General features: G+C 37.8%; 1 protein-coding gene across 3 annotated transcripts; it reads left to right on the top strand.

The window, feature by feature from the left end:
- The first annotated feature begins 511 nt into the window (after positions 1 to 511).
- ELOC (elongin C) lies at positions 512 to 25,439 on the top strand. 3 transcript variants are annotated; one of them, XM_025923036.2, is made up of 4 exons: positions 512 to 611; positions 12,300 to 12,353; positions 16,697 to 16,840; positions 23,578 to 25,439. In XM_025923036.2, exons 2-4 carry the CDS (start codon positions 12,350 to 12,352, stop codon positions 23,766 to 23,768), a joined length of 339 nt encoding a protein of 112 aa, XP_025778821.1. In that variant the 5' UTR covers positions 512 to 611; positions 12,300 to 12,349; the 3' UTR covers positions 23,769 to 25,439. The 3 variants fall into 3 exon arrangements, with proteins under 3 accessions (XP_025778821.1, XP_025778820.1, XP_086551891.1); XM_025923035.2 differs by lacking the exon at positions 512 to 611 and adding an exon at positions 637 to 787; XM_086695765.1 differs by lacking the exons at positions 512 to 611; positions 12,300 to 12,353 and adding an exon at positions 14,099 to 15,392.
- Positions 25,440 to 25,959: the final 520 nt, after the last annotated feature.

A 25,959-nucleotide genomic window follows, 5' to 3' on the forward strand; every position in this document is an offset into this window, starting at 1 on the left:
GGGCTGGGAGGGGAATGCAGGGAGGGTTTTGTGGGGAGGGGGAAAAGCCCCAATCCTGGGGGTGGGGACGTGATTAGTTTTCAGTAATCGGTATCTGAAAGAGAGGAAATGAGGCCACCCGTTTGCGTGAACAGTTGAGATGCTCTAGCAACTTTTCACAAAAGACAGATGCTGCTTTTTAAAGACCACGATCTTGTTAACATAGAAACCGCACTTCCACTTTGCAATTTTTTTCTCTGTAATCTCCAAGCCCCCACAAGTACCCCCAAACCAGAGGCAGAGACAACCTCTAAAATTACCAAAGATCTTAACATCCAATGTGAGAAACTACAAGTCCCAGGGTGTAGTGCTGCCGTGGAGAGTACCTGCCAGAGTAACTACAAATCCCAGGATGCAGTGCTGCGACGGAACTCCGAGCATCTCTTTCAGAATGTTGTCCCTGCGGAAATCAGATCAGGCTCGGCGTTGCATGCTGGGAATCAGAGACTCAGAATCCGATTGGTTGAGATTTGCAAATGACCGCGGTCAGTGGTACTGTAGGAGTAGGGAGGAGGGCGTGCGCACTTCCTGTGCACGGAAGCCGGCAATAGACTGCGTCCCTGCCTTACCAGGTACCGATCTCCCGCGCGTTGTAGAAAGCGTCCATGACCCGGCGGAAGTGATTCCTCCAACTGCCCCGGAACCCACGGCGGCAGGCAGCTGGGGGTGGGGGGGTGGCCCTGGAGTAGGGGCTGTGGCGGTGCGCGGGGACCCGGTGCGGTGGCTGCGGTGGCTTCAGGGCTGACGAGTGAGTCTTGGGCTGGGATGGGAACGGAGCTCCAGATTCGTATGGAGAACGAGGAAGGCTTGTACTGGGCACGCTCACAGTCCCACTTCCCACCCCTTCCCATTTGGGCGGGGAAGCAACGGAAGCTCTTAACCTCCCCGGGCCTCCTCAGCTCCTGGTTTGGGGGAGGGGAGAAGAGGGCTGCGGGACCTTTCCAGGCGCCTCTCGGTGGGTTTGGAAGAGGGAGAAGGAGGGGCGGTCGCCAGCGTGTCTGGGCCTTCCCCGGGCTGAGCGCGGGGAGGGTGGAGTTAGGAGCATGGCAGCTCTGTCTCTTTCCCTTTTTGCTTTCCCCGGGTGCACTCGGATAAGTCCTTTTCTTGGAGTCCGTCCCCAGTCACAGGAGTGACTCTCACAGTCTTTCACAGTCACCGTCCCCCTCTTTCCAGCTGCAGGACCCCGACAAGTTTACCTTCTGGGCAACTTGTCGGTCGATCCCTACCCGACTTGATAGTTTGAAACTGTCGTGCATCTACCTTCAGTTTTTCTGAAACGTGTTTAGTACGGCGGCCGCTGAATTTCTCTTACGGAACTAAAATCTCTTTAGTAATCTGTAGCTGTGGAATTCATGTCATTAGTGCGAGCATTTCTACTTTGCATCACCTTCAGTGTACGGAACAACCGAAATCCTTTAGTTTGAGTTTTTAAATCCTTATATGAAAACTGCCATATTTGCTTTTTGACCCCCCAAAAGTTGTTTCCTTTAGTGTATAGTAGACTAAGATGATAAATTGCTGATCTTGCTTACATTATAATTCATGATGTTGAAACATCACAGGTGGATTCATTCATTCTAGAGATACAGTGGTAAGAAAACAGCTATGATCCCTGTCATCGTGGATATTTATTGCTAATTGCCAAGTAATGATTTGGGGTTCATTATTAGTTTTCAAATGGTCATTCTTTTTTCCCTTAAGTATGAAATGTATTTAGTAACTACGATTTCAAAATATATATACATATTTTTTTAAGTTTATTTCAACTCAGCTGCCGGTTTCATTACATTATGGTAATTGTGTAATGTAATTAGTAGTTAGTAGCCAGAGGTTATAGTCAACCCTATTTATCAAGTTCTGGTTGTTTTTTTTTTTTTTTTTTTCTTTTTTATGTTTATTCATCTTTGAGAGGGTGAGTGGAGGAGAGGCAGATAGAGAGGGAGACAGATGATCCGGAGCCGACTCAGCACTGAGAGTGGAGAGCCCAAGGCGTGGCTCAGACTCACTATCTGTGAGAGCACGACCTTAGCTGAAGTCAGACACCTAACCGACTGACACATCTACACACCCCTATATATCAAGTTTTTCTTTTTTTTAAGTTTTAAAGTAATATTTGAGTGTACCTTATAAGGTACTTTCTTTGGTATTTTTTCCTTAAATAGGTTTTTCAGTACTATAAAATAATCTGGAAACTCTCTGCATTTACATTGATCTGTCTAAATGCATTTTGGCTCACTTGTAGTAAACGTTTACTGTTCCAGGGGCACCTGTGTGGCTCATTTGGTTAAGCATATGACTCTTGATTTAGGCTCAGATGGTGATCTCAGGGTCCTGAGATCGAGCCCTGTGTTGCGCTGGGGATGGAGCCTGCTTAAGATTCTCTCTCCCTGTACTGTACCACCTCCACTCTTGCATGTGTCTCTCTCTCCAAAAAAAATTTAAAAAAAAAGTTTACTGTTCCATTATTAAATAAGATCAGAAAGGGGCACCTGGGTGGCTCAGTCGGTTGAGCGTCCAATCTTGCGGTCTGTGAGTTCAAGCCCCGCATCGGGCTCTGTGCTGACAGCTCAGAGCCTGGAGCCTGCTTTGGATTCTGTGTCTCCCTCTCTCTGTGCCCCTACCCCGCTCATGCTCTGTCTCTCTCTCTCTCTCTCTCTGTCAAAAGTAAATAAACATTAAAAAAAAAATTTTAAATAAGATCAGAAAAAGCCCATATAGTCATACCTGAAATTTCAAGCCTTGAAATTAAGAAAACAATATTACCTTTCATTCAAGAAATATTTATCAAAAAAAAAAAAAGAAAGAAATATTTATCAAGCATCTGCTATACGCCAGGCCTGCTATAGTCCTGCCCTTATGGAGCTTGGGGAAAGCAGAGATACAATAAGTATATGTATAAGGAAATATAGTTTCAAGTGGTGATAGATGTGAAGAGATTATATCAAGATTAGAGTTAGGGTAAACTAGGTGACCAGGGTAAGGGTTTCGAATTTGATAGGGGAGTCAGCAAGGAAGATCTGCCTCTCTGAGGAGTTGATGGTTTTGCTTGGACAACCTAAATGATGAGGAAAATCTGAGGGAAGAGCTTTTAAGATAGCAGTAACTGCAAAATGCAAAGACCTTAAGAGGGGAATGAACTTGACCTATTACAATACAGAGAAGGCCAGTATAGCTGGAGCATAGTGAAGCAAGAATGATGGAAGATGAAAATCAGAATAGTAAAGATTAAATAAGATGCAACTTTATGGTCCTTTTTCTGTTTGTGATGAGAGGCCATTAGAGGATTTTGTGCAGGGGAGTAACATCTGACTTAGGCTTTCGATAACTAGTTACTGGGTGGCAAATAGACCAAGTTGGAGGAAAGTGGGGAAACCAGCTCCTAAGGAGGCTTGTAGTAGTCCAACTGAGATATGGTACCTTGAACTAGAGATGTGGTGTGGAAGTTAGTAGAAATGGTCTGATTTGGAATATCATTTGAAGACAGAGCCAGGTGGGTCTTGCCTTCACCCTAGGACAGAAAAAAAATTGAGGAATCAACAGTTTTGCTGAGCATCTGTGTGACCAGTAGTGCCATTTACTCAGATGAGGAAGACAAGAGGGTACACTGGTTTCTGAGGAATAAACTTGGAATTCTGTAAAGGAATAAGTCAGGAGTTTGATAATTATTGTACAGCTCAGAATGTGTGCAAGTAGGCAAGTTGGATATGTACAACTATTGTGTGGGGGCAGAGTCTTATAGGTAATATTTAAACCTGTGGACCAGAGGACATCAAGTGGAGAGTGTTAATGGAGAAGAGGGCAGATGACTGGGAGTACTCTGGTCAGAAGAGGAGCAAACAGTGATAGAAACAGAAAAGGCAGGAGGATGTGGCATCTCTAACATTGAGGGAAGAAACTGTTTTGGGAAGGAGGTAGTAGCCAACTGTAAAACCCTGCTAAGAGATGACAAGTAAAGTAATTGAAATGTGATGAGCCCTTTGAGTGGATTAGTGGGCCAAAAGTCTGATCAGAGTAGGTTAAGGAGATGTGGATGGTAGTAATGATGTTACAGCATTTTGATGTGTATAGGAATAATAGGAATTTGGTAGGACTAATAGAACAAAGTCCTTGGAGAGGTGTGCTTACATGGAAGGGTTGGCCTTAGATAAGAAGGATTTTTTTTTAATGTTTATTTTTGAGAGAGACAGAGAGAGAATGTACACAAGTGAGGGAGGGGCCAGAGACAGAGAGGAAGACAGAATCCAAGCAGGCTCCAGGCTCTGAGCTGTCAGCGCAGATCCCTACACAGGGCTTGAACTCACAGACCCTGAGATCATGACCTGAGCCAAAGTGGGACACTTAACCAACTGAGCCACCCAGGTGCCCCTATTTATTTTTGAGAGCAAGATAGAGAGCCACTGGGGGAGGGGCAGAGAGAGAGGGAGACAGAATCTCGAGCACGCTATACCCTGTCAACACAGAGCCCTGTGTGGGCCTTGAACCCATGAACCATGAGATCATGACCTGCGCTGAACCAAGAGTCGGATGCTCAACCAACTGAGCCACCCAGGTGCCCCAGGAAGAATGGTTTTTCAGCTTTTGAAACAGGAGGGTAGATAGAAGATATGGTATATACATGCAAGTAGAATGAAGGTAGAAAGACAAGGTAATTGAAGTGATATCTTTCTGTTTTCTTGATAAAATAAGTAAATTGTCAGGGCAGGGAGGAGAAGGTGTTGGAGGTTTAGGAGAAGCTAGGATTTTTTTTCAGAGTAGAAAAGCCAGTTACTACCAGGATCACTACAATGCCAGGTGCATATTTAAAGTGTGTGGTCACAAATTTAAAGTTGAGGTCAGTCAAAATGGTTGTGTCTTTTTTCCAGCCACATCCATCTCTTGGTTGAGGCTTGAGCTAGGCAGAGAATTGGGTTTGCCCGGGATTGGGATGTGGGTGGGCATATACATCAGAGGGGAGGGGAGGGCAGGGACTTAGGGTATAAAGACTGTGAGATGTGCATGGTGCCAATCCTGATGAATTCAGTGGGATTAAGCAAGGTCAGAACTTGTTTTCTATTTGTTTTTTATATTTGTTTTTGGCCCATTATTCTAAGGGTTCTTTTAAATTAATTTATAATATGTAGAATCTAATTAGAGAGTATATAGTGGGAATATTTGCTCAAACCTTTTTAAACCAAAACAAAGGAGTTTGGAGATCATTGTCTAAGAGGGAGTTTAGGTACTTTACAAGAGTGAGGAAGACAGACTCCGTCGAAGCACGTAGCGCTCTGGAGTCCTTAAGTGCTCTGGTGTATGACCGCAACAACTCTGTTGAATAAAGATGGGAAATTGGAGTTACAGGCATTTGTAGAGGGATGAAGAATTTCAGATGGGTATAGTCATGAAATAGTGGCTCTGGAAGGCACTTTTAGACACAGTTTAGCCCATTGTGTTTGGGAGATAAACAAGTATTATCACTTTAATTTATCAGGGTCTCAAGATAGAAATTTGGAGAGCAGAAATTTAGATGTGGACTTCCAGTGACACTTCTACTTTGTATGAAGGCCTTTCCCACCTCTCTCCTGATTTGGCTTATACTGTTTACTTTGCTTGGATCTCCTTCCAGTTCTGCTTGGTAAAAATACCTCCTTACATTGAGACCCAGATCAAAACCTACTTTCCTTTTGTGGCCATTCACTTAAGAGATTCATAGTCCAAGATTTACTTCTTTAGGACTCCCATAGTCCTACTCCTTCTCTATTAGCATCTGCAAATCTAGAGAATTTGGATTAGTTTTATTATCAGCATCAGTATCTTTTGAAAGGTTAATGAGACAAAACCATTCTGGATTGATATCTTTACAATGAAAAATACCTAAATTTAAGAAAAATCAATAAATTTTTAAAAACATCTTACTCTAACCTTGTTTTAATTGAGATATAATTGACATACCCTGAAATAGTGTACCATTTAATTTTCCAGAAAGTTGCCTCATGTTCCTTCAGAAGCAACCACTGATCTATCACCATAATTCATTCTGCTTGTTCTAGAATTTCATATAAATGGAATAATGCAGTATGTACTTTTTTGTTTTTCCATTTAGTATAATATTTTTAGTATTCACCTATGTCTTGTGTACCAGTAGATCATCGCTTGTTGTTACGAATGGTATTCCTCTGTACAAATATATCACGGCTTATGTGTCATCAGAATAGTTTCTCATTTGTTTTGAATAAAGCTGCTCTAGACACTTCCATAAAACATTTTTTTCTTTTTTCTTTTTTAATGTTTATTTATTTTTGAGAGAGCGCGTGTGCATACACGAGCAGGGGAGGGGTAGAGAGGGAGGGGGACAGAGGATCCTAAGCAGGCTCTACACTGTCAGCACGGAGCCCAGTGCTGGGCGCAAACTCACAAACCACGAGATCATGACCTGACCCCAAGTCAGACGCTTAACCGCCTGAGCCACCCAGGCGCTCTGTACAAAATTATTTTGTGGGCAAGTTATTTCTTGGATGAATACTTAGAAATCAAGTGTGAGGATTTAGGAAAGACTTGTTTATCAGTTTGCCACTTGTAAATTAGTAAGCTATAACTTACCAAAACATAAGTAACTGAGAACCATCATTCACAGTGATCTGAAGTCCACTTAACATCACTGTAATGATTGCTGTGGTCTGCATCACCCTGTGTAATATTTCTGATTGGTCATTTGGGGCGAGTCTAAAATAGAGTTCTTAAATATCAGAAGGATCTCTTCTAATCTAGATTCCTAAAGGCCCATAGTTCACAACAGGCAGAACATAGGGCAGACATTTGTGAGGGTTTGTTTCTAGAAATGAAGCCCTGCTGATGGAATATTATAATGCAGTTGATTACTGAGTATTATTAGGTGAGTTATTATTTTAATAGTAAAAACTTGACCATTTAGGACAACAATTAGGCTGTGACTAATTGTTAACTATCAGAAATAGATTGAAAATTGAGGTCAGTGCTTTTACTTTAAATGACCTAATAGATTCCCTTAGTAAAGGCAAAGAACTACCCTCTTTGAGCTAGTGTTGGTGTGTGTAGACAGCCACTGAGAACAAAACTTGTTCTTAAACTCAGGGATGTTTGGAAGCACATTTTAACCCCAGGAGATTTGAGGACATTATCAAACACAACATTTTCAGATAACTGAATTCGTTCCAGGAAACATAAAATTCTGGAGATCGTGTACAGAAATATATGTTTCATACACTTGCATTTATAATTAACAATTTGTGGTAGTCAGTGCAAAATTGTGAGACTGGCGTTTTGGTTATCGTAATTTCATAAAATGTGGCTGTGACCTATGTCCTTGAAGTCTTTAAAATAAAAATTATTTTAAGAACCAAGAATTCATATTGACTAAATTTTATTGTGAAAGATGGAATACCATCTCCTTCCTTCGTCACCCCCTCCCCTCAGTATAGCCCAAAATGTTTCAATAAACTTAAATAGAATAGTTTTCATGATGCTTGTCTAAAAGTTCTGTAAGTTGATTCAATGCCAACATCATGGGAAAACATAAAAGTAATTAATCTTGGTCAAAAGAATTGTACCTTTGAATAACTTTATTCTGTCAGAAAGCTCAGAATAGGAATATCTGTGTCCTTGGCCAGATACACTATTGTATGAAGTTTCACCCTGTTAACATTACCACAGAATTACCATTGTGTTGGATACCTGGGTCATAAAGAGAGAATCTTGCCTTGTGGAAACTTAAGGTTAGTAAGCAAGACAAAATGTATCTAAAAAGACACACTTTGAAGCATTTGCATCTAATAGTAAAGAAAACTATAAATTCCACAATGGAGGAAAAATGGGAGAGGAGTAGTACTATTTGCTAAAAGTATTAGGAGAGTCTATGCAAGAATTAGATATAGGAGCATCGTTATAAGTTAAATAGGCCAGAATGAGAAATTCTAACTCCTCTTGAGAGACATACATCCAGTGACACTATAAGCACATTCGGGCAGGATATTTTGATGTGTTATTACAAATTGGAATTGCCTTCTAACTTCTGTCAATTTGTATTACTTTGTTTTCCAAATTAATCATATTTTTACATATAGTTAGGAACTAATCATCAGGCTGACCATTGTTCCCTTATGAGCTGTTTGGTTCCATACGTTTATTTGTTTCTTTTTAAAAAATCAAATTTAGGGCGCCTGGGTGGCTCAGTTGGTTAAGCTCAGTTGGTGACTCTTGATTTTGGCTCGGGTCATGATCTCACACTTCATGTTTCAAGCCCCCTGGTCCGGCTCTGCACTGACAGGGCTCACCCTGCTTGGGATTCTCTTTCTCCCTCTCTGCCCTTCCCTGCTCACACACCAGCAGGGGAGGGGCACAGAGAGAGGGACACACAGAACTGGAAGCAGGCTCCAGGCTCTAAGCTGTCAGCACAGAGCCCCACCTGGAGCTCAGACCCACAATCCATGAGATCATGACCTGAGCCAAAGTGGGACGCTTAACTGACTGAGCCACCCAGGCACTCCTCAAAATAAACTTTAAAAACAAATTTAAACCATAGTTTTCTTTTAAAAAAGTTACAGTTTCCTAGTTATTTATACTTTGAACATGTATTTTTGTGCATTTTATTTATTCTGCAGAAAACATAATAGGCAGGAAGCCACTTGTTTTACATAAATGGCACCAAACTATACCTATCATTCTAATCTGCTTTTTAAAAAATTAATCTTGGGGTGCCTGGGTGGCTCAGTCGGTTGAGCATCCAACTTCGGCTCAGGTCATGATTTCATGGTCCGTGAGTTTGAGCCCCGCGTCGGGCTCTGTGCTGACAGCTCAGAGCCTGGAGCCCGTTTCAGATTCTGTGTCTCCCTCTCTCTCTGCCCCTCCCCTGTTCATGCTCTGTCTCTCTCTGTCTCAAAAATAAATAAACATTAAAAAAAAAATTTTTTTTTTAAATAAAAAATTAATCTTGGTGGTATTTCATACATACATAGATTTAATTTATTCCCTTTCACTGCCCATAATAACTATCAATAATTGTAGATATACTATTTTTATTTAGGTCATTCCCTAATTGGGAACTTTTCAGGGGTTTTTCCAATGTTTCATTTGTGCACGTATTATAGTCAATATTCTTCTCCTTGCCTTTGTGCACAAGCTAGTGTTTCTCTAAAATAGATACCAAGAAGGAGAATTATTGCTAGCCTCCTGATGATTGTGCTGCTGCCTTCCAAAAACTGTTGTGCTATATATTTAGTATTATCCTCTTCCTCTTCTGTACCACTTGATTCTTAGCACATTTTGGTGTTTTAGTTTGGGTGTTTGGTGATTACTGTTGGGATCAAACATTTTTTTTGTACAGGTCTATGAGCTATTTTTATTTTTTTCTTCTGTTATTTTTCCAGAGTTCAGTGAGTTTTATTATCTTTGTTTCTTTAATCTGTAGCATATTTTTTATGAATGGTATCAGTTAGATGTCTAACCTTATTACTTTTTTTTTAATTTTTTTTTAACGTTTATTTATTTTTGAGACAGAAAGAGACACAGCATGAATGGGGGAGGGGCAGAGAGAGAGGGAGACACAGAATCGGAAGCAGGCTCCAGGCTCCGAGCTGTCAGCACAGAGCCTGACGCGGGGCTCGAACTCATGGACCGCGAGATCATGGCCTGAGCCGAGGTCGGACGCTTAACCGACTGAGCCACCCTAGGCGCCCCTAACCTTATTACTTTTTCCAAGTAAATAGTGAATGTAAAGAGGCATACAAAAAATAGATTTGTAGCTGCTGCTGTCATCTACTTAATAACCTAAGTCAATCAGTTGAAAAACTATTAGTACTAATAAGAGAGTTCTGCATAGGTGATGGGATACAAATCAACTTTTAATGGATTTAAAAGCTTTTCTTTAAAACACCAGCAATAATCTTTCAGAAAGTATAATAGGAAAACAGACAGAATTCATAATAAAAACTATAAAGTATCTAAAAGTCCACGTAAAAAGAAATGTGTATTGATAAAATGGGACTTGCCTGGCCACTTAGAACATGTTTATCACACTGACTGTAATGAAAACAGTAGATATCTTAGGTATTAAACAGGTTAGTGAGATAGAGTATAGTCTAGAAATTCCTTTAATAGTAAATGCAGTAACATTTCAAATTTGAAGGATGGGCTGGCTGTTCAAAGATCTTTTCAATGTTCAGTAATACTAGATTCAAAACTGATTGTGGGTGCTAGGCTCACCTAGAATTTCTATTGGTTCCCAAAAAATAAAAAACTATAAAAGAATAATGTTTATATATAACACTAAAAGCACAATATATCTGAGGACTTTTTGTTCATACTGTGTCTTTTGCCTAGAAATATTTTCAACCTACTGCTCAACCACGTGTGTTTACCTACCTAATTCATATTTCCAGAACTAAGCTCAGTTATGGAATAGACACTCAAGTGTTTACCCTGAGAATTCTGTAAACCCAAACTTAGACTTATGTAGGTAATTTGTAGGTTACATCCCAATTTAATCACACTTTAAATATTTTTAACTTCTACCTAAGAATTAGGATTTACTCAACTATTAGTGTTAATATACTGTGGATTTTGTTGTTGTTGTTGTTAGTGATGGGGAGTTTCTCTTCCCCCACCCACCCATCTTTAATCCTTGAATAAATGGTGAAATTGATTTACTATATTAAGAAGTCTATAGAGAAGCTGTTGCTACACAAAGGGCTTCTAAAATGTGACTGCATGGTTGCATAGCTACTGCTAGTTAAGTAAACATCCTAGATGTTTGGCTCTGGAGATTTTCCAGATAGGAAGTTGGCACTTGAAGTTCTTGTTCTAGCTTTTCTATCGTTTTTTTCCTTTTTTGTTTTCTTAGAATGATTACAAAGCAGTATGAACAGAATACAGTAATAATGACCAATGAATTTTTATCTGCTATTATTACCATAAAGTGGCAGAGTACTGCTTTTAGTACTTACACTTTCAATAAGTATCTAAGGATTTCTATCAGCAGCTCTTACCTAGCAGCAGTGGAAAACAAGTTTTAATGGGAGCCAGAATTTTTTACCATAGCAGCATGGAATAATGGAAAGGAGTGCAGGCCCTAAAGCAGACCTACCTAGGTTTAAATCCTCTTGCTGCCACTTGAGCTGTAGAAGCTTTAAGCAAGTAGCAGCTTCTTAGTGTTTCTTCATCTCTAAAATGAGAATAATAATACCCTTGTGGAAGTGTTGTTTTAAAATAATGTATGTAAAGCATGTAGTGCAATGTTTACCACTTATCAGGCCCACAACTTGTTGGTAATAATATGACATTGCCCCTGTTGCCCTTATCTCGTATTAGAAATGGTACTTACATATCCATGCTTAGCATTCTAGACTAACAAATAGATTTGATTCCTACTCTTACTCTGTCATTACTGGAACAAATCATTCAACTCCCTTATTACATCAGTGATGTTACTATTTTTTAAAATGAGGAATTGCATAGGTTATCTCCAAGTTTCTTTCCTGCTATAAAATGTTATGGTTCATTTTCTTGGCCCTTCCCTTAAGGCTAGATAAAATACTGGTCAGGAATTTCTTAGAGAACAGATGTTTTCCCATTAATAACATAAAAATACTGGTATAAATGAAATCTGGAAGAAATGATATAAAAATAAAAAGTTACTCAAAACATGAACCCTTTTCCTTTAGCATTCATCTTTGTAAAATTTAAGATTTGTCAGAATATTAAAGATTTTCTACAACTTCACTGTTAAACTTTAGAACTTCCATAGACTGCAGAAAAGATGCCACAGTGAAATGTATTATAAATGTGCACAATTACATAAGAGGAGGGCAAGCGTTATCTTTTTCATTTTTCTGAAGGCTACTTCATGTCCTTGGATTTATCATGTTATCATTGATTTAGCAAATACGTGCTTTAGTGTCTGCTAGTATCTAGTAGATACAAGTATACAAAGATGATTAAGGTCAACGATCTCCTTCAAGTTCAATTCAACTCCTAAGGAACAACATCTGTATTTTTAAACTGTTGTCAGAATAGCTACCTTAAAGGGAAGGAAAAAATCAAATCTGTATTTATACAGCCCACCATTCTGAAGGTGATCATCTTTTCCTCCCATGTTCAGAAACTTGATACTGTTCCATTTATGGTGGCTGGGAAACTCCTGCATAGCAGAGAGAGAGTTTTTAAACTTGTAATACCAAGGATATATTAAATAGTAATGGGCGAAAACATGTTATTCCAGCATTAATCTTAAAATAGCATTGTTATATTTTCAGGAAACTACTAAAGTTCCTGTGGAAGTAAAGTAGAATTTCATAAGAACATAATGGGTAAGTTACATAAAAGTCATTTTTTATTGTAAATAGTAGAAGCTGGTCTTCTCAAAGATAGGCCTTTGACATTGGTGAATGCAATCAGAATAGACTGAAATCAGTTGTTTAAATCTACAGCATCTGCTTACTGCAGGCAAACCTCAGAGATATTGTGGGTTTGGTTCCAGACCACAGCAATGAAGCTAGTCAAATGAGATCTTTGGTTTCCCAGTGCTTGTAAAAGTTATGTTTATACTATACTGTGGTCTGTTAAGTGTGCAATAACATTATGTATAAAAAACAAAACACAACATAATACCTGCTAAAAACAAGGTATGCCTGTACATATTTTTGAAAGGCAGATAAGTAATGTTTTTGTGCCAAATATATTTGTGATCGCTAGTAAGAAATAGCACCTTAAGAAATTAGAAACTTTCCCAACAAGCATATAAAATGCTTTAGCTTGCAAAAAAAACCACAAGAATTGCAAATTTAAATAATTAATAATTGTTTTTATTTTTGTTCTAAGGGATTGATAACACCTGCTAAATATCTGTATGCTTGAGTAGTCTATAATTTAAAAGTTACTTGCATCTTTATGAATGTCCCTGCTTTTTATTATGAAAAATTGTGAGAGTCATACACTACATAGCCTTCAGTGATTGTTAATGTTTGGCCACATTTGCTTTCTGTGTGTGTGTGTGTGTGTGTGTGTGTGTGTGTGTGTGTGTATGTGTATGTATGTATTTATATATCCACATACACATGCTTGCTTTTTTCTGTACCATTTATTTAGTTGTGCAGTATCACTTCACACCAAATACTTGAGTAGGCATCTCCTAATTCATTGCATATTCAGAATTTTCTCAGTTATTTCAGTAGTGTTCTTTACAGCAGGTACATTATAGACATAGCTCATTTTATTGTGCTTCACTTTATTGCACTTCACAGATACTGCAGTTTTTTGGTTTTGTTTTTTGTTTTGTTTTTTTTACAAACTGAGTTTATAGCAGCCCTGTGTGGAGCAAGTCTATTGGTGCCATTTTTCCAACAGCAGTTGCCCATTTCATGTCTCTGTCACATTTTGGTAATCTCACAATATTTCACTTTTTCATTATTATTATTGTATCTGTTACGGTGATCTGTGATCAGTGATCTTTGATGCTACTGTTGTAATTGTTTTGAGATACTATGAACCATGCTCACATAAGACAGGGAACTTAATCGATACATGTTGTGTGTGTTCTGACTGCTGCACCGACTAGCTATTCCCTCATCTCTCTCTCTCTCCTCAGACCTCCCTATTCCCTGAGACACAAAATATTGAAATTAGGCCAGTTATTAACCCTACAATGACTTCTGAGTGTTCAAGTGAAAGGAAGACTTGCACATCTCTCACTTTCAGTCAAAAGCAAGAGATGATTAAGCTTAGTGAGGAAAGCATGTCGAAAGCTGAGACAGGCTGAAAGCTAGGCCTCTTGCAACAGTTAGCCAAGTTGCAAATGCAAAAGAAAAGTTCTTGAAGGAAATTGAAAGTGCTACTCCGGTGAACACACAAATAATAAAGCGAAACATCCTTATTGTTGATGGAGAAAGTTTGAGTGGTCTGGATAGAAGATCAGACCACCCACAACAGTCCCTTAAGGCAAGGCCTAATCCAGAGCAAGGCCCTGACTCTTCAATTCTGTGAAGGCTGAGAGAGGGGAGGAAGCTATAAAAGAAAAGTCTGAAGCTAGCAGAAGCTGGCTCTATAACATAAAACTGTAAAGGTGAAGCCGCAAGTGCTGATGTAGAAGCTGCAGCATGTTATCCAGAAGATCCAACGAAGGTAATTAATGAGGGTGGCTACACTAAACAACAGATTTTCAGTGGAGATGTAACACTTTGTATTGGAAGAAGATGCCATCTAGGACTGTTGTAGAGAAAAGTCAATGCCTGGCTTCAAAGGACAAGCTGACTCTCTTGTCAGGGGCTAATGCTGCTGGTGACTTTTAAGTTGAAGTCAATGTTCATTGATCATTCTGAAAATCCTAGAGCCCTTGAGAATCATGCTGAATCTACTCTGCCTGTGCTCTACAAATGGAACAACAAAGCCTGGATGACAGCACATCTGTCTACAACATGGCTTACTGAATATTTTAAGCCTACTCTTCAGACCTCCTGTTCAGGGAAAAAAGATTCCTTTCAAAATACTACTACTTACTGACCGTACTTGATCACCCAAGAGTTCTTATGGAGACGTGCAACAAGATTAATGTTGTTTTCATGCCAGCAAACATAGCATCCATTCTGCAGCCCATGGATCAAGGAGTAACTTTGACTTTCAAGTCTTGTTACTTAAGAAATACATAGCTGCCATAGATAGTGATTCTCGTGATGCATCTGGGCAAAGTTAACTGAAAACCTTCTGGAAAAGGTTCACCATTCTAGATGCCATTCAGAGCACGTGTGATTCATGGAAAGAGGTCAAAATATAAACACTAACAGGAGTGTAGAAAAAGTGGATTCCAACCCTAATGGATGACTTTGAGGGGTACAAGACTTCAGTGGCAGAAGTAACTGCAGATGTGGTAGAAATAACAAGAACTTGAATTAGAAGTGGAGCCTGAGGATGTGACTGAATTGCTACAATTTCAAGATAAAACTTTAACAGATGAGGAGTTGCATCTTATGGATGAGCAAAGAAAGTAGTTTCTTGAGATGGAATCTACTCCTGGTAAAGATACTGTGACAGTTGTTGAAATGACAAGAAAGGATTTAGAGTATTACATAAACTCAGTTGATAAAGCAGTGGCAGGGTTTGAGAAGATTGATTCCAATTTTGAGAGAAGTTCTCCTGGGGTCAGATGCTGTCAAATAGTATCATGTACTACAGAGAAATCGTTCCTGAAAGGAAGAGTTGATCAATGCTGCAGATTTCATTGTCTGATTTTATATAATTGCCACAGCCACCCCAGCCTTCAGCAACCACCACCCTGCTCGGTCAGTGACCATCAACATCAAGGCATGAACCTCCACCAGCAAAAAGATTACTACTCACTGAAAGCTCAGACAATGGTTAGCATTTTTTTTAGCAATAAAGTATTTTTAATTAAGATAATATACATTTTTTTTTACATATAATGCTATTGCATACGATGGTATACTGTAAACAAACTTTTATATTCACCGGGAAACCAGAAAATTGATTTGACTCACTTTTGCGTTGCTTTTTCATGGTGGTGTAGAACTGAACCCACAGTTATCTCTGAGGTATGCCTGTGTTTTATATCCAGTCAGGGATCACGTATTGCATTAATTTGTCTCTCTAATCTCATCTAAACAGTTCCCTCCTTTTGGGGGTGTGAGGAGTGAGGTCTTTGATGACCATTTAAAATTTAGATTTGTCTGGGTTGTTTACTCCTGATTAGATTCAGATTAAACATTTTGGACAGCAGATGAACATTAATGATTTTTTTATTTATTAATCCTAATTGGAAGGATTTTTAAATTAACTACTAATGAATAAATAAATGGATGTTTATAGCTTGAATACTCCAGTTTTATCCTCTGTACTCTTTTTCTTGGGCTTCGTAAGTTTTTAGAATAAGCCTTAAGATATTTTCTTTCAGATATTGGTAACCATAAAAATAATTCTGTCAGTACAATACTGTGAGAATTCTAGATGTTAGAAAGATCTTATGGGGATATACAAAAATGCATACTCCCAGAAAAGTTATATTGAGCTAGCTACTGTGGCAGAAGCTGTGGTGGCAATGAGGATAGCTGGCAGTGGAGTAACATCTACGTGCTCTGTGTCCTCACCTCCACTTGGAATTTTCAAAGACTGGTATTTGTCTATATTCATTACTTCAATCGTGCAGTAATTTAAACTCAGCAGTAAAATCTTTGGATTATTAATACGGACCAAGAGCAAGATGCTGAGTAAAAGGAAGCCCTAACTTTTAGAATTAGGAGCTTATCAGGGAAGTTGAATTCACATGACATATAAACATTCATTCATAAACACACAATGTGTCATATTTTTAAGATGAGTATTTCAGGTGATTTAAAGTTTTACTATTTGCTTATTTTATTTGAGACTTTAAATTTGAATGTGCTACTGTGTTCACAAAAAAATTGTTAATACTTCTTTGAAAAATACTAGTAAATTTTCATCTAAAATAATATTCTTAAATGTAGTTTATTCTGACATTGGAAAATGTTTAGAGAATGATAAAACAAGGAATTAAAAAAAACTAAAATCTTGGTAGATCTTACCATCCAGAAATGTTTTGGGTCTGAGTTATTCAAAAATTAACCTTGGTAAACCTGTTTATTTTAATTTTGTGATTCAAAAATCATTTTACTACTTACTTTAGATGGAGAAGAGAAAACCTATGGCGGCTGTGAAGGCCCCGATGCCATGTATGTCAAATTGATATCTTCGGATGGTCATGAATTTATTGTAAAAAGAGAACACGCACTAACATCTGGAACAATAAAAGCCATGTTGAGTGGCCCAGGTAGGTACATTTCTTTATTTTCTGTTAATAAATCTTTACTTTCAGTATGTTCTTAACTTGAATTAAGCGATTCATAACATTAAAGGAAAGAGACAGTAACTTTTCTAACATTATTTCATGATTGTGTTGCATTGGAAAAATTGGTTCCTGCCATTTCCTGTTTTCAGTTATTTACCCTAATAGGATCATTTCCCTACATTAGTTTCCATGTTTAATTTCTTCACCACAGTAGGACTCTGATGGTGATGTGTGCTCCTAACTACGTATAAAGTTTATGTTTAGAAATTTACCACTTCCCAAACATCTATTCTTACCATTTTCTTTTTTTTTTTCCCTTGAGAGGTTTTTGGTTTGTTTTTTTTTTTTTTACCTTAAAATTTTTCTTGAGGATTTGAATTTCTGGAGCACACAATAATTCTGTGTTCAGCTTTTGGAGGAAACACCAAACTTTATACAGTGGCTGCACCATTTTATATTCCTACCATCATTGTATGAATATTCAAGTTTCTCCACATTTTCACTGACACTTATTTTCCCTTTTTTTTTGATTCTAGCCATTCTAATGGGTATCAAGTGGTTTCTCATTATAGTTTGGATTAACTCTTCCGTAGGGACTAACGGTGCTGAACATCACTTCTTGTGTTTTCTATACAGTTGTATATCGTCTTTGGAGAAATGTCTATTCAAATCTGTTGCACATTTTTCTTTTTTTTTTTTTTTTTAAATTTTTTTTTCAACGTTTATTTATTTTTGGGACAGAGAGAGACAGAGCATGAACGGGCAAGGGGCAGAGAGAGAGGGAGACACAGAATCGGAAACAGGCTCCAGGCTCTGAGCCATCAGCCCAGAGCCCGACGCGGGGCTCGAACTCACGGACCGCGAGATCGTGACCTGGCTGAAGTCGGACACTTAACCGACTGCGCCACCCAGGCGCCCCACATTTTTCAATTCAGTTGTGTGTCTTTTTGTTAGTGAGTTGTAAGTGTTTTTTTTTTTTTATAAATTCTGGACAGTAGACCCGTATCAGATATGATATGCAAATATTTTCTTACAACAGTTGTGATTTTTTTTTTTAATGTTTATTTATTTTTTTTGAGAGAGAGAGAGAGAGAGAGAGAGAGACAAAGCACGAGCAGGGAGAGGAGTGGGGCAGAGAGAAAGGGAGACACAGAATCTGAAGCAGGCTCCAGGTTCCAAGCTGTCGGCACAGAGCCCAACATGGGGCTCGAGCTTGTGAACCACCAGATCATGATTGGAACCAAAGTTGGACACTTAACCGACTGAGCCACCCAGGTGCCCCATAACAGTTCTGATTTTACCTCTTACAGTTAGGTCTTTGATTTTCACTTAATTTTTGTATATGATGTGAGGTAATGATTCAATTTCATTCTTTCTTATATGGGCATCCTAGTACCATTTGTTGAAGAGACTGTTCTTTCCCTCATTTAATGGTCTTGGCACCCTTGTTGAAAATCAGTTGACCATAGCCACATGGGTTTATGTATGGGCTTTCAACTCTCCCCCATTGATCTTTTTTTTTTTCTTTAAAGTAATCTCTACACCCAACGTGGGGCTTGAACTCACAACCCTGAGATCAAGAGTCGCATGCTCTACCCGCTGAACCAGGGCGGGGGTTGGGGGGGGTGGCATTGCATTGATCTGTCCTTATGCTAATACCACAGTATTTTGATTACTATAGCTTTGTAGTAAGTTATGAAATGAGGAAGTGTTTTATTTTTTCAAGATTATTTTGGCTATTTGAGGTCACTTGTTTTGGGTCTTCTTAGATTTGCTTTAAATTCTAGTTAATACACAGTGTAATATTAGTTTCAGATGAACAATATAGTGATTCAGCACTTTCCTACAATACCCAGTGCTCATCACAAGTGCACTTCTTAATCCCTATCACCTATTTAACCAATCCCCCCCACTCACCTCCCTTCTTGTAACCATCATTTTGTTCTCTATAGTTAAGAGTCTGTTTCTTGGTTTGCCTCTTTCTCTTTTTTTTCCCCTTTGCTCATTTGTTTTGTTTCCTAAATTCCACATGAGTGAAATCATACGGTATTTGTCTTTCTCAGACTTAATTCATATAACGTATTACTCTAGCTCCATCCAGGTTGTTGCAAATGGCAAGATTTCATTCATTTCTTTCTTCTTTCATTCATTTCTTTCATTCATTGTTAATATTCCAGTATGTGTGTGTGTGTGTACGTACACACACCACATCTCCTTTATCCATTCATCAGTTGATGGACACTTGAGCTGTTTCCATAATTCGGCTGTTGTAGATTATGCAGCTGTAAATATTGGGGTGCATGTATCCCTTTGAGTTAGTATTTTTGTATTCTTTGGGTAAAAACTTAGCAGTGCAATTGCTGGATCATAGGGTAGTTCTATTTTTACGTTTTTGGGGAACTCCATACCGTTTTCCAGAGTGGCTTCACCAGTTTGCATTTGTACCAACAGTGCACGAGCGTTCCCCTTTGTCCACATCCTTGCCAGCTACCTGTTTGTGGTGTTGTTAACTTGGGCTATTCTGACAGGTGTGAGGTGATATCTCATTGTAGTTTTGATTTGCATTTCCCTGATGATGAGTGATGTTGAGCATCTTTTCATGTGTCTGTTGGCCATCTCTATGTCTTCTTTGGGAAAATGTTATTCATGTCTTCTGCCCATTTTTAATTACATTATTCAGTTTTTGAGTGTTGAGTTTTATAAGTTCTTTATATATTGTGGATACTATCAGATATGTCATTTGCAAATATCTTCTCCCATTCCATAGGTTGCCTTTTAGTTTTGTTTTTTTTTTAATTTTTTTTTTAACATTTATTTATTTTTGAGACAGAGAGAGACAGAGCATGAACAGGGGAGGGGCAGAGAGAGAGGGAGACACAGAATCAGAAACAGGCTCCAGGCTCTGAGCCATCAGCCCAGAGCCCGACGCGGGGCTCGAACTCCCGGACCGTGAGATCATGACCTAAGCCGAAGTTGGATGCTTAACTGACCAAGCCACCCAGGCGCCCCTTAGTTTTCTTGATTGTTTCTATTTAAGGTCACTTGTAATTCCTTTTCCATATTTTTTACTGTGAAATTTTTATTTATTTAACTTTTTTTTTTTTTTTTAAGCGAGAGAGAGACAGAGGACGCAAACATAGAGGGATAGAGAATCCCAAGCAGGCATTGCACTGTCAGTGCAGAGCCAATGTGGGGCTTGAACTCACAAGCCGTGAGATTGTGACCTGAGCCAAAACCAAGAGTCAGATGTTTAACCGACTGAGCCACCCAGGCACCCCTACTGTGGAAATTTTAAAACATATACAGAGAGATTAGTATAATACACTTGCATGTACTCATCTCCAGCTTCAGTTTTATCAATATTTTGCCAATTTCATTTCATCTATTTTCCTCACTTTTTTTTTTTTTTTTTAACGTTTATTTATTTTGAGAGCGCGAGCTAGGGAAGGGCAGAAAGACAGAATCCCAAGCCGGCTCTACCCTGCCCGTGCAGAGCCCGACGTAGGGCTCGAACTCCTGAACTCTGAAATCATGACCTGAGCTGAAATCAAAGGCCAGACGCTAAACTCACTGAGCCACCCAGGCACCCCTATCATCCTCACTTTTTTAAAGAGTATTTCAAGCAAATATATCCTGCCAGTGTCATTTCACTTGCAGAATCTATGATAGTCCCCCCTGCACTCTCCCTTTTTTTGCAGACCATGAACTTTTTGGAGAACCAAGTTATTTGTAAAATGTTCACATCTGGATTAGACTTAATGTTTCATTTTGTAAGCTTATAAATTAGAACTCTAGAGGCTTGATTAGAATCCAGCTCATTTTTCTAGGCAAGTATACTTTATAGGCAGTACTGCTGTATTTCTGTTGTATCAATATTTTAGCAATGTCAGGATAGCTTAGTAGGTTACAGGGCTAGTAAGCTGATTCATCTCTGAACAGTTCTGCAGTTAGATTTTCATATGCTTTTAGCATTCATTGTGATTACTGCTGAGATTTACTTCATTTGGAATTACAAAACAGTGACTTTCTAATTCTTATCATTTCTTGTGCATTTATTAGAATTCTCCTATGAAGAAATATTTGGTTACCCTGAAATATACTCTGTATAGCAAAAATAAGTGCTTGATTTTTTTCTGTTTACATATAATTTTTGAATAATGAAATTATTCTTCAGCATCCTCCAGTAGCAAAAAGTGTTTGGGGTTTTTTTGTTTTTTTGTGTTTCATTTTCTTGTGACTTTTTATTATTTAAGGTTTTTTTTTAATCTAGTGTAGTCCTTCTCACTGATGCTCAAATTGCCCCCATTTGCTCCATTTTTATTCAGAAGGAGCCACATCAGGTTGGCTTCTGTGTCCTTTTGACCTGGCTCTGGTAATCTGGGATAGCTGTACTACTTTCTATAATGACAAGATTTCCTAGGCTCATTTGGTACATAATTCTCCAGTCTGGAAAAGAGCCATTTTTCCAAAGAGCCATTTTCTCCTAATGGAAAATGGGCCTTAAGGACCCCAATCTGGTTGTTAGCAGTACTCCTTGCTCGTGAGATGAATTAAGTTTAGACTTTTCTACTGGATAGAGCTAGGATTTACTTTAGAAAAATAAAATCATGGGTGCCAACAAATTTTAACTAAAAATTAAGATTAAAGGATGTTTGTTTTTTGTAAGTGTGGTCTCCTTTAATATATCTGCAGCCCCGAACTAATGTTTGCATAAAAAAGAATGAGCTACAGATACTTGCACCTTCAGAATATGCTAAGTGAAGGGAGTCAGATACAAAAGGTCGCATGTTGTAGGATTCCATTTATATCCAAAATAGATAAATCCATAGAGACAGAAAGATTGGTTTTTGCCAGAGGCTGAGGGTTGGGAAAATGGGGAATAACTGCTTAAAGGGTTTAGGATTTTATTTTGGGATACTGAAAATGTTTTGGAACTAGATAGCAGTGGTGGTTGCACAACATTGTGTATGTACACTGAATCGTATGCGCTAAAGTGGTTAATTTTATGTTATACGAATTTCACCTCAAAAAAAGAAACCCTAATGTTTGTCTAGTATCAAAGGCTTAATAAGTGTCTATTGGTAGTATTTCATACGTATATTCAAGAAAGAGAATTTTAGTCATTGACAAAGCAAAATTTACCTCATTGCTGTGAATTACTCATTCAATCCTGCTCTCTTTTCTTCCCACCCCACCCCCAAGCAACAATTATTAGAAAACTTTTAAAATACTACTACATTCTCAAAGTATATTTTTCTACTTTTTATATTCAGTACTCGTGCTAGACTGGTAAGAAACTATTTTATCCCTATAGTAAATGCTAAATGCTATAACCTTTATATAGCTAAAGAAATTTTGAGAGATCATTAAAAACAGTTCATAAAGTGTTACTAAAACAAAGAAAAGTAACTTATGAGGAGATCTCATGAACATAATCATACTTTTAAAAACTAAAGGGGGAAACAGACATTTATTATTTATTTTTATATGGCAATTCACTATAGCACAGGGCTCCTGATGATACATAAAGACTTGATTCCCTAAACTGAATCTTCGAAAAGATTGTCTCTTTTTTTTTTTAATTTTTTTTTAATGTTTATTTATTTTTGACAGAGAGAGAGAGACAGAGCATGAGCGGGGGAGGGGCAGAGAGAGAGGGAGACACAATCTGAAGCAGGCTCCAGGCTCTGAGCTGTCAGCACAGAGCCCAAAACACAGGGCTCGAACTCACAAACCGCGAGATCATGACCTGAGCCAAAGTCAGACGCTTAACCGACTGAGCCACCCAGGCGCCCCAAGATTGTCTTTTTTTATATACTATTCGCCTTTACTTAATCATGCCACCATGATTCTTTTTTTTTTTTTTTTTTAATTTTTTTTTTTTTTTTTCAACGTTTATTTATTTTTGGGACAGAGAGACAGAGCATGAACGGGGGAGGAGCAGAGAGAGAGGGAGACACAGAATCGGAAACAGGCTCCAGGCTCTGAGCCATCAGCCCAGAGCCTGATGCAGGGCTCGAACTCACGGACCGCGAGATCGTGACCTGGCTGAAGTCGGACGCTTAACCGACTGCGCCACCCAGGCGCCCCCACCATGATTCTTAGGAGAAGCTAAAATTTCCAAAGTCCTTGGAAGAAAATTAGAATTTTAAAATTAGTCTTGATTAATCTCAAATACTATCTTAATAAAGATTTCTTTTTTATATTTATACTCAGAAATCAGAATAAGTTATTTCATGTGATGCTAGTTGGGTTTATTCTTCTCACGTTGTATTAGTTTGCTAGGGCTGCTGTAACAAAGTACCATTGACTGTGTTATTTAAACAATAGAAATTTATTTTCTCATAATTCTGAAGGTTAGCAATTTGAGATCAAGGTATTGGTAGAGTTAGTTTCTTCTGAGGCCTCTCTCCTTGCCTTGTAGATGGCTGTCTTCTCTGTATCTTCACATTGTCTTCCCTCTGTGTGCATCTTTGATCTATAACTTCCTGTTCTTATAACAATACCAGTCATTAGATTAGGGTCCACCCTGATAATCCTGTTTGGCCTTAATTATCTCTTTAAAAATACTTCCTGCACAGAAAAAATAAAAAAAGAGGAAAAAAGGATCCTATCTCTAAATATAGTCACAGAAGTACTGAGGGTTAGAACTTCCCAACATGGGAATTGTGGAGGAACACAGTTCAGCCCATAACAAACATACTTCTTTTCTTTTACAGGTCAGTTTGCTGAGAACGAAACTAATGAAGTCAATTTTAGAGAGATCCCTTCACATGTGCTATCAAAAGTATGCATGTATTTTACCTACAAGGTTCGCTACACTAACAGCTCCACGGAGATTCCTGAATTCCCAATTGCACCTGAAATTGCACTGGAACTGCTGATGGCTGCGAACTTCCTAGATTGTTAAATAAAATAAATTATAATAAACTGTTAACTTTTTTCAGTATTTAATACCTGTAGTTCAGTTAGTAATTTTTTCATATATAGCATGTTGCCTGTGTGCAGTTGAACTTTAAAGTTCATTGCAAAGCAGATTATCTTCTGTTCTTTTGCATAGCAATCAGAGTTGAAATTTGTTTGCTACATCAACAAATTGAGGACATTTTCACAAATTGAGAAATAAACAAATATGCCAATTCGTAGGTGGTTTTGCCTTATCCTTTGGATGTGATTTTTAAAATTAGAGCAGTGGTGATATAGTAAAACTGAAATTTAAGCATAAATGAACACATTCTACAGGTAAATAATGGGGCTACGTATTTTTGTGTTTTTAGTGTTTTTTTTTTTTTAAAAAAAAAAATACCTGATCTTGTAGCCGTTGTTAGCATTACTAGAGTTATGCAAATAATTGCATTATAAACATGTTTATAACTTAGCCAAAACATTGATTTTTATAACTGTCAAAGACATAAGAGTTGAAATTTCTTATGTGTCTTTTGATAAACTGCAGTATTGTTTAAGTGTATCTTGTCTTTTTGTTTATTGCTGCAATTTAAGAACTTTATTTAAAAGCAGTTTTGGAAGATTACTAGGCACAGCTTTTGAAGCAATCACTTTTTGAACCGGTAGCCACATGGTCAACAAGTAAACTACACGATTGATTACATGTGCATTGTGCATTTTGGCCAATCCAAAGTACTGTACCTGCATTGACTATAAAGCTTCCTTTGCAATATTCTTACATAGTCCCTTGTTGTGACTGCACTTCTGATTATTTAAATACGTTTTAAAAGACTCATTATGGACTTTAATCGGCTCTTAAAAGCTAGACTTTTCAGAACTATTCTAGTCTTCCTCCAACAAACTGAAATGTTATAAAAGATTAAAAACATGGAGAGATGCAGTGCAAATCTTATCATGTACTTTGATATAGTATATGAATTATCTTCTATTAATTAAAATATGTCCCAATAAGTATGATGCCCATAATCTGTGGGTCTTCTACTGAAATCAGATTTACAAAGAGGTCATTCAGCTTTTATACTAAACAGAAAAACTATGACAGAGCACCTCTGCTTAGGCATGAGAAAAGAAGTACTGGAGTGGGTTTATTATTATCTCTATCTTAGTGGTAAGACAAAACTATCATTATAGGAGATATATATTTAAGCCTTCAGCTTAGTTCTTTAAGACTGATTTAATATGGACCAGTTTTTCTGGAACCTACAAAAAACATAACCAAGATCTGTAAGTAATTTTTCCTCATAGAAGACCTAACATTGTACTTGCCAGCTTACTGAAAGCAATTAAATGTGTTAATTGCATATATTTTAGTAACTTCTCAAGACATACTGGTACATATTTTAGTATAGAAGACTATCAAGTACAAGAATTATATTCTATCTACTTGCTGACAAATAATGTCAAAAACCTAAATGATGATTCTAAAGGTCAAAGTGACAACTAGAATAAAGTTTAACTTTGACCAATTTTAGTAGGTTACTTTATGTGTTAGATCCAGAAGTAACCTTAAGTTTAAGATATTGAAGTAGAACTGAAAGATTAGGAAAAACTGTATATCTTGCGGCAAATGATACTTGCATGTTAATAAAGGCTCTTGACTGAAAGGTTTGATGAACACTTGGTGTTTGATCTTTTTAACTTTAATTTGCTCTTTTTTCTGAGAATTCATGAAACCACTTGCTTCAGGACATTTGCCATATGATTGAATAGCAGGAATTTTTATTTGGTTAAATCAAAGAGATACTTTTACATAGCATTGAAATCTTAACAGTTTTCTGAGACTTGATAATTAGTTTACCTTTCAAATGGGCAAATCTCAATTTTTTTCCTGCACATAAAATATTACCACAAAATCCTGTTTTATTCAGTCAATACTTCATTTTTGTACTAAGATGATTTTATGCTTTTTAGGTTGCTTATCTTTCATGCAATTATTGACAAATGACAGTCTCCTTACTTTTGAAATCTTGTTGATACTGAGAAATGCAGTTTACTGTAAGCAGTAAATTCACCTCATGTTAGTAGAACTACATTTAGAGACATCTTGCTACGTATGGAGTGGTCATCTTAGTGTGAGCCATATTGCTAAATTTATCGACTCTTCAAAAATAGTGCAAATATTCTGAGAAATAACA

Source organism: Puma concolor, chromosome F2 (assembly GCF_028749965.1).
Source record: "Puma concolor isolate L17-30 chromosome F2, mPumCon1.1.hap2, whole genome shotgun sequence".
Classification (NCBI taxonomy): domain Eukaryota; kingdom Metazoa; phylum Chordata; class Mammalia; order Carnivora; family Felidae; genus Puma; species Puma concolor.

Excerpts from the sequence above, each read along its gene's own strand:
- ELOC (XM_025923036.2), top strand. Across the intron at positions 16,841-23,577 it reads AGCCATGTTGAGTGGCCCAG|GTCAGTTTGCTGAGAACGAA; the intron begins GTAGGTACATTT and ends TTTCTTTTACAG.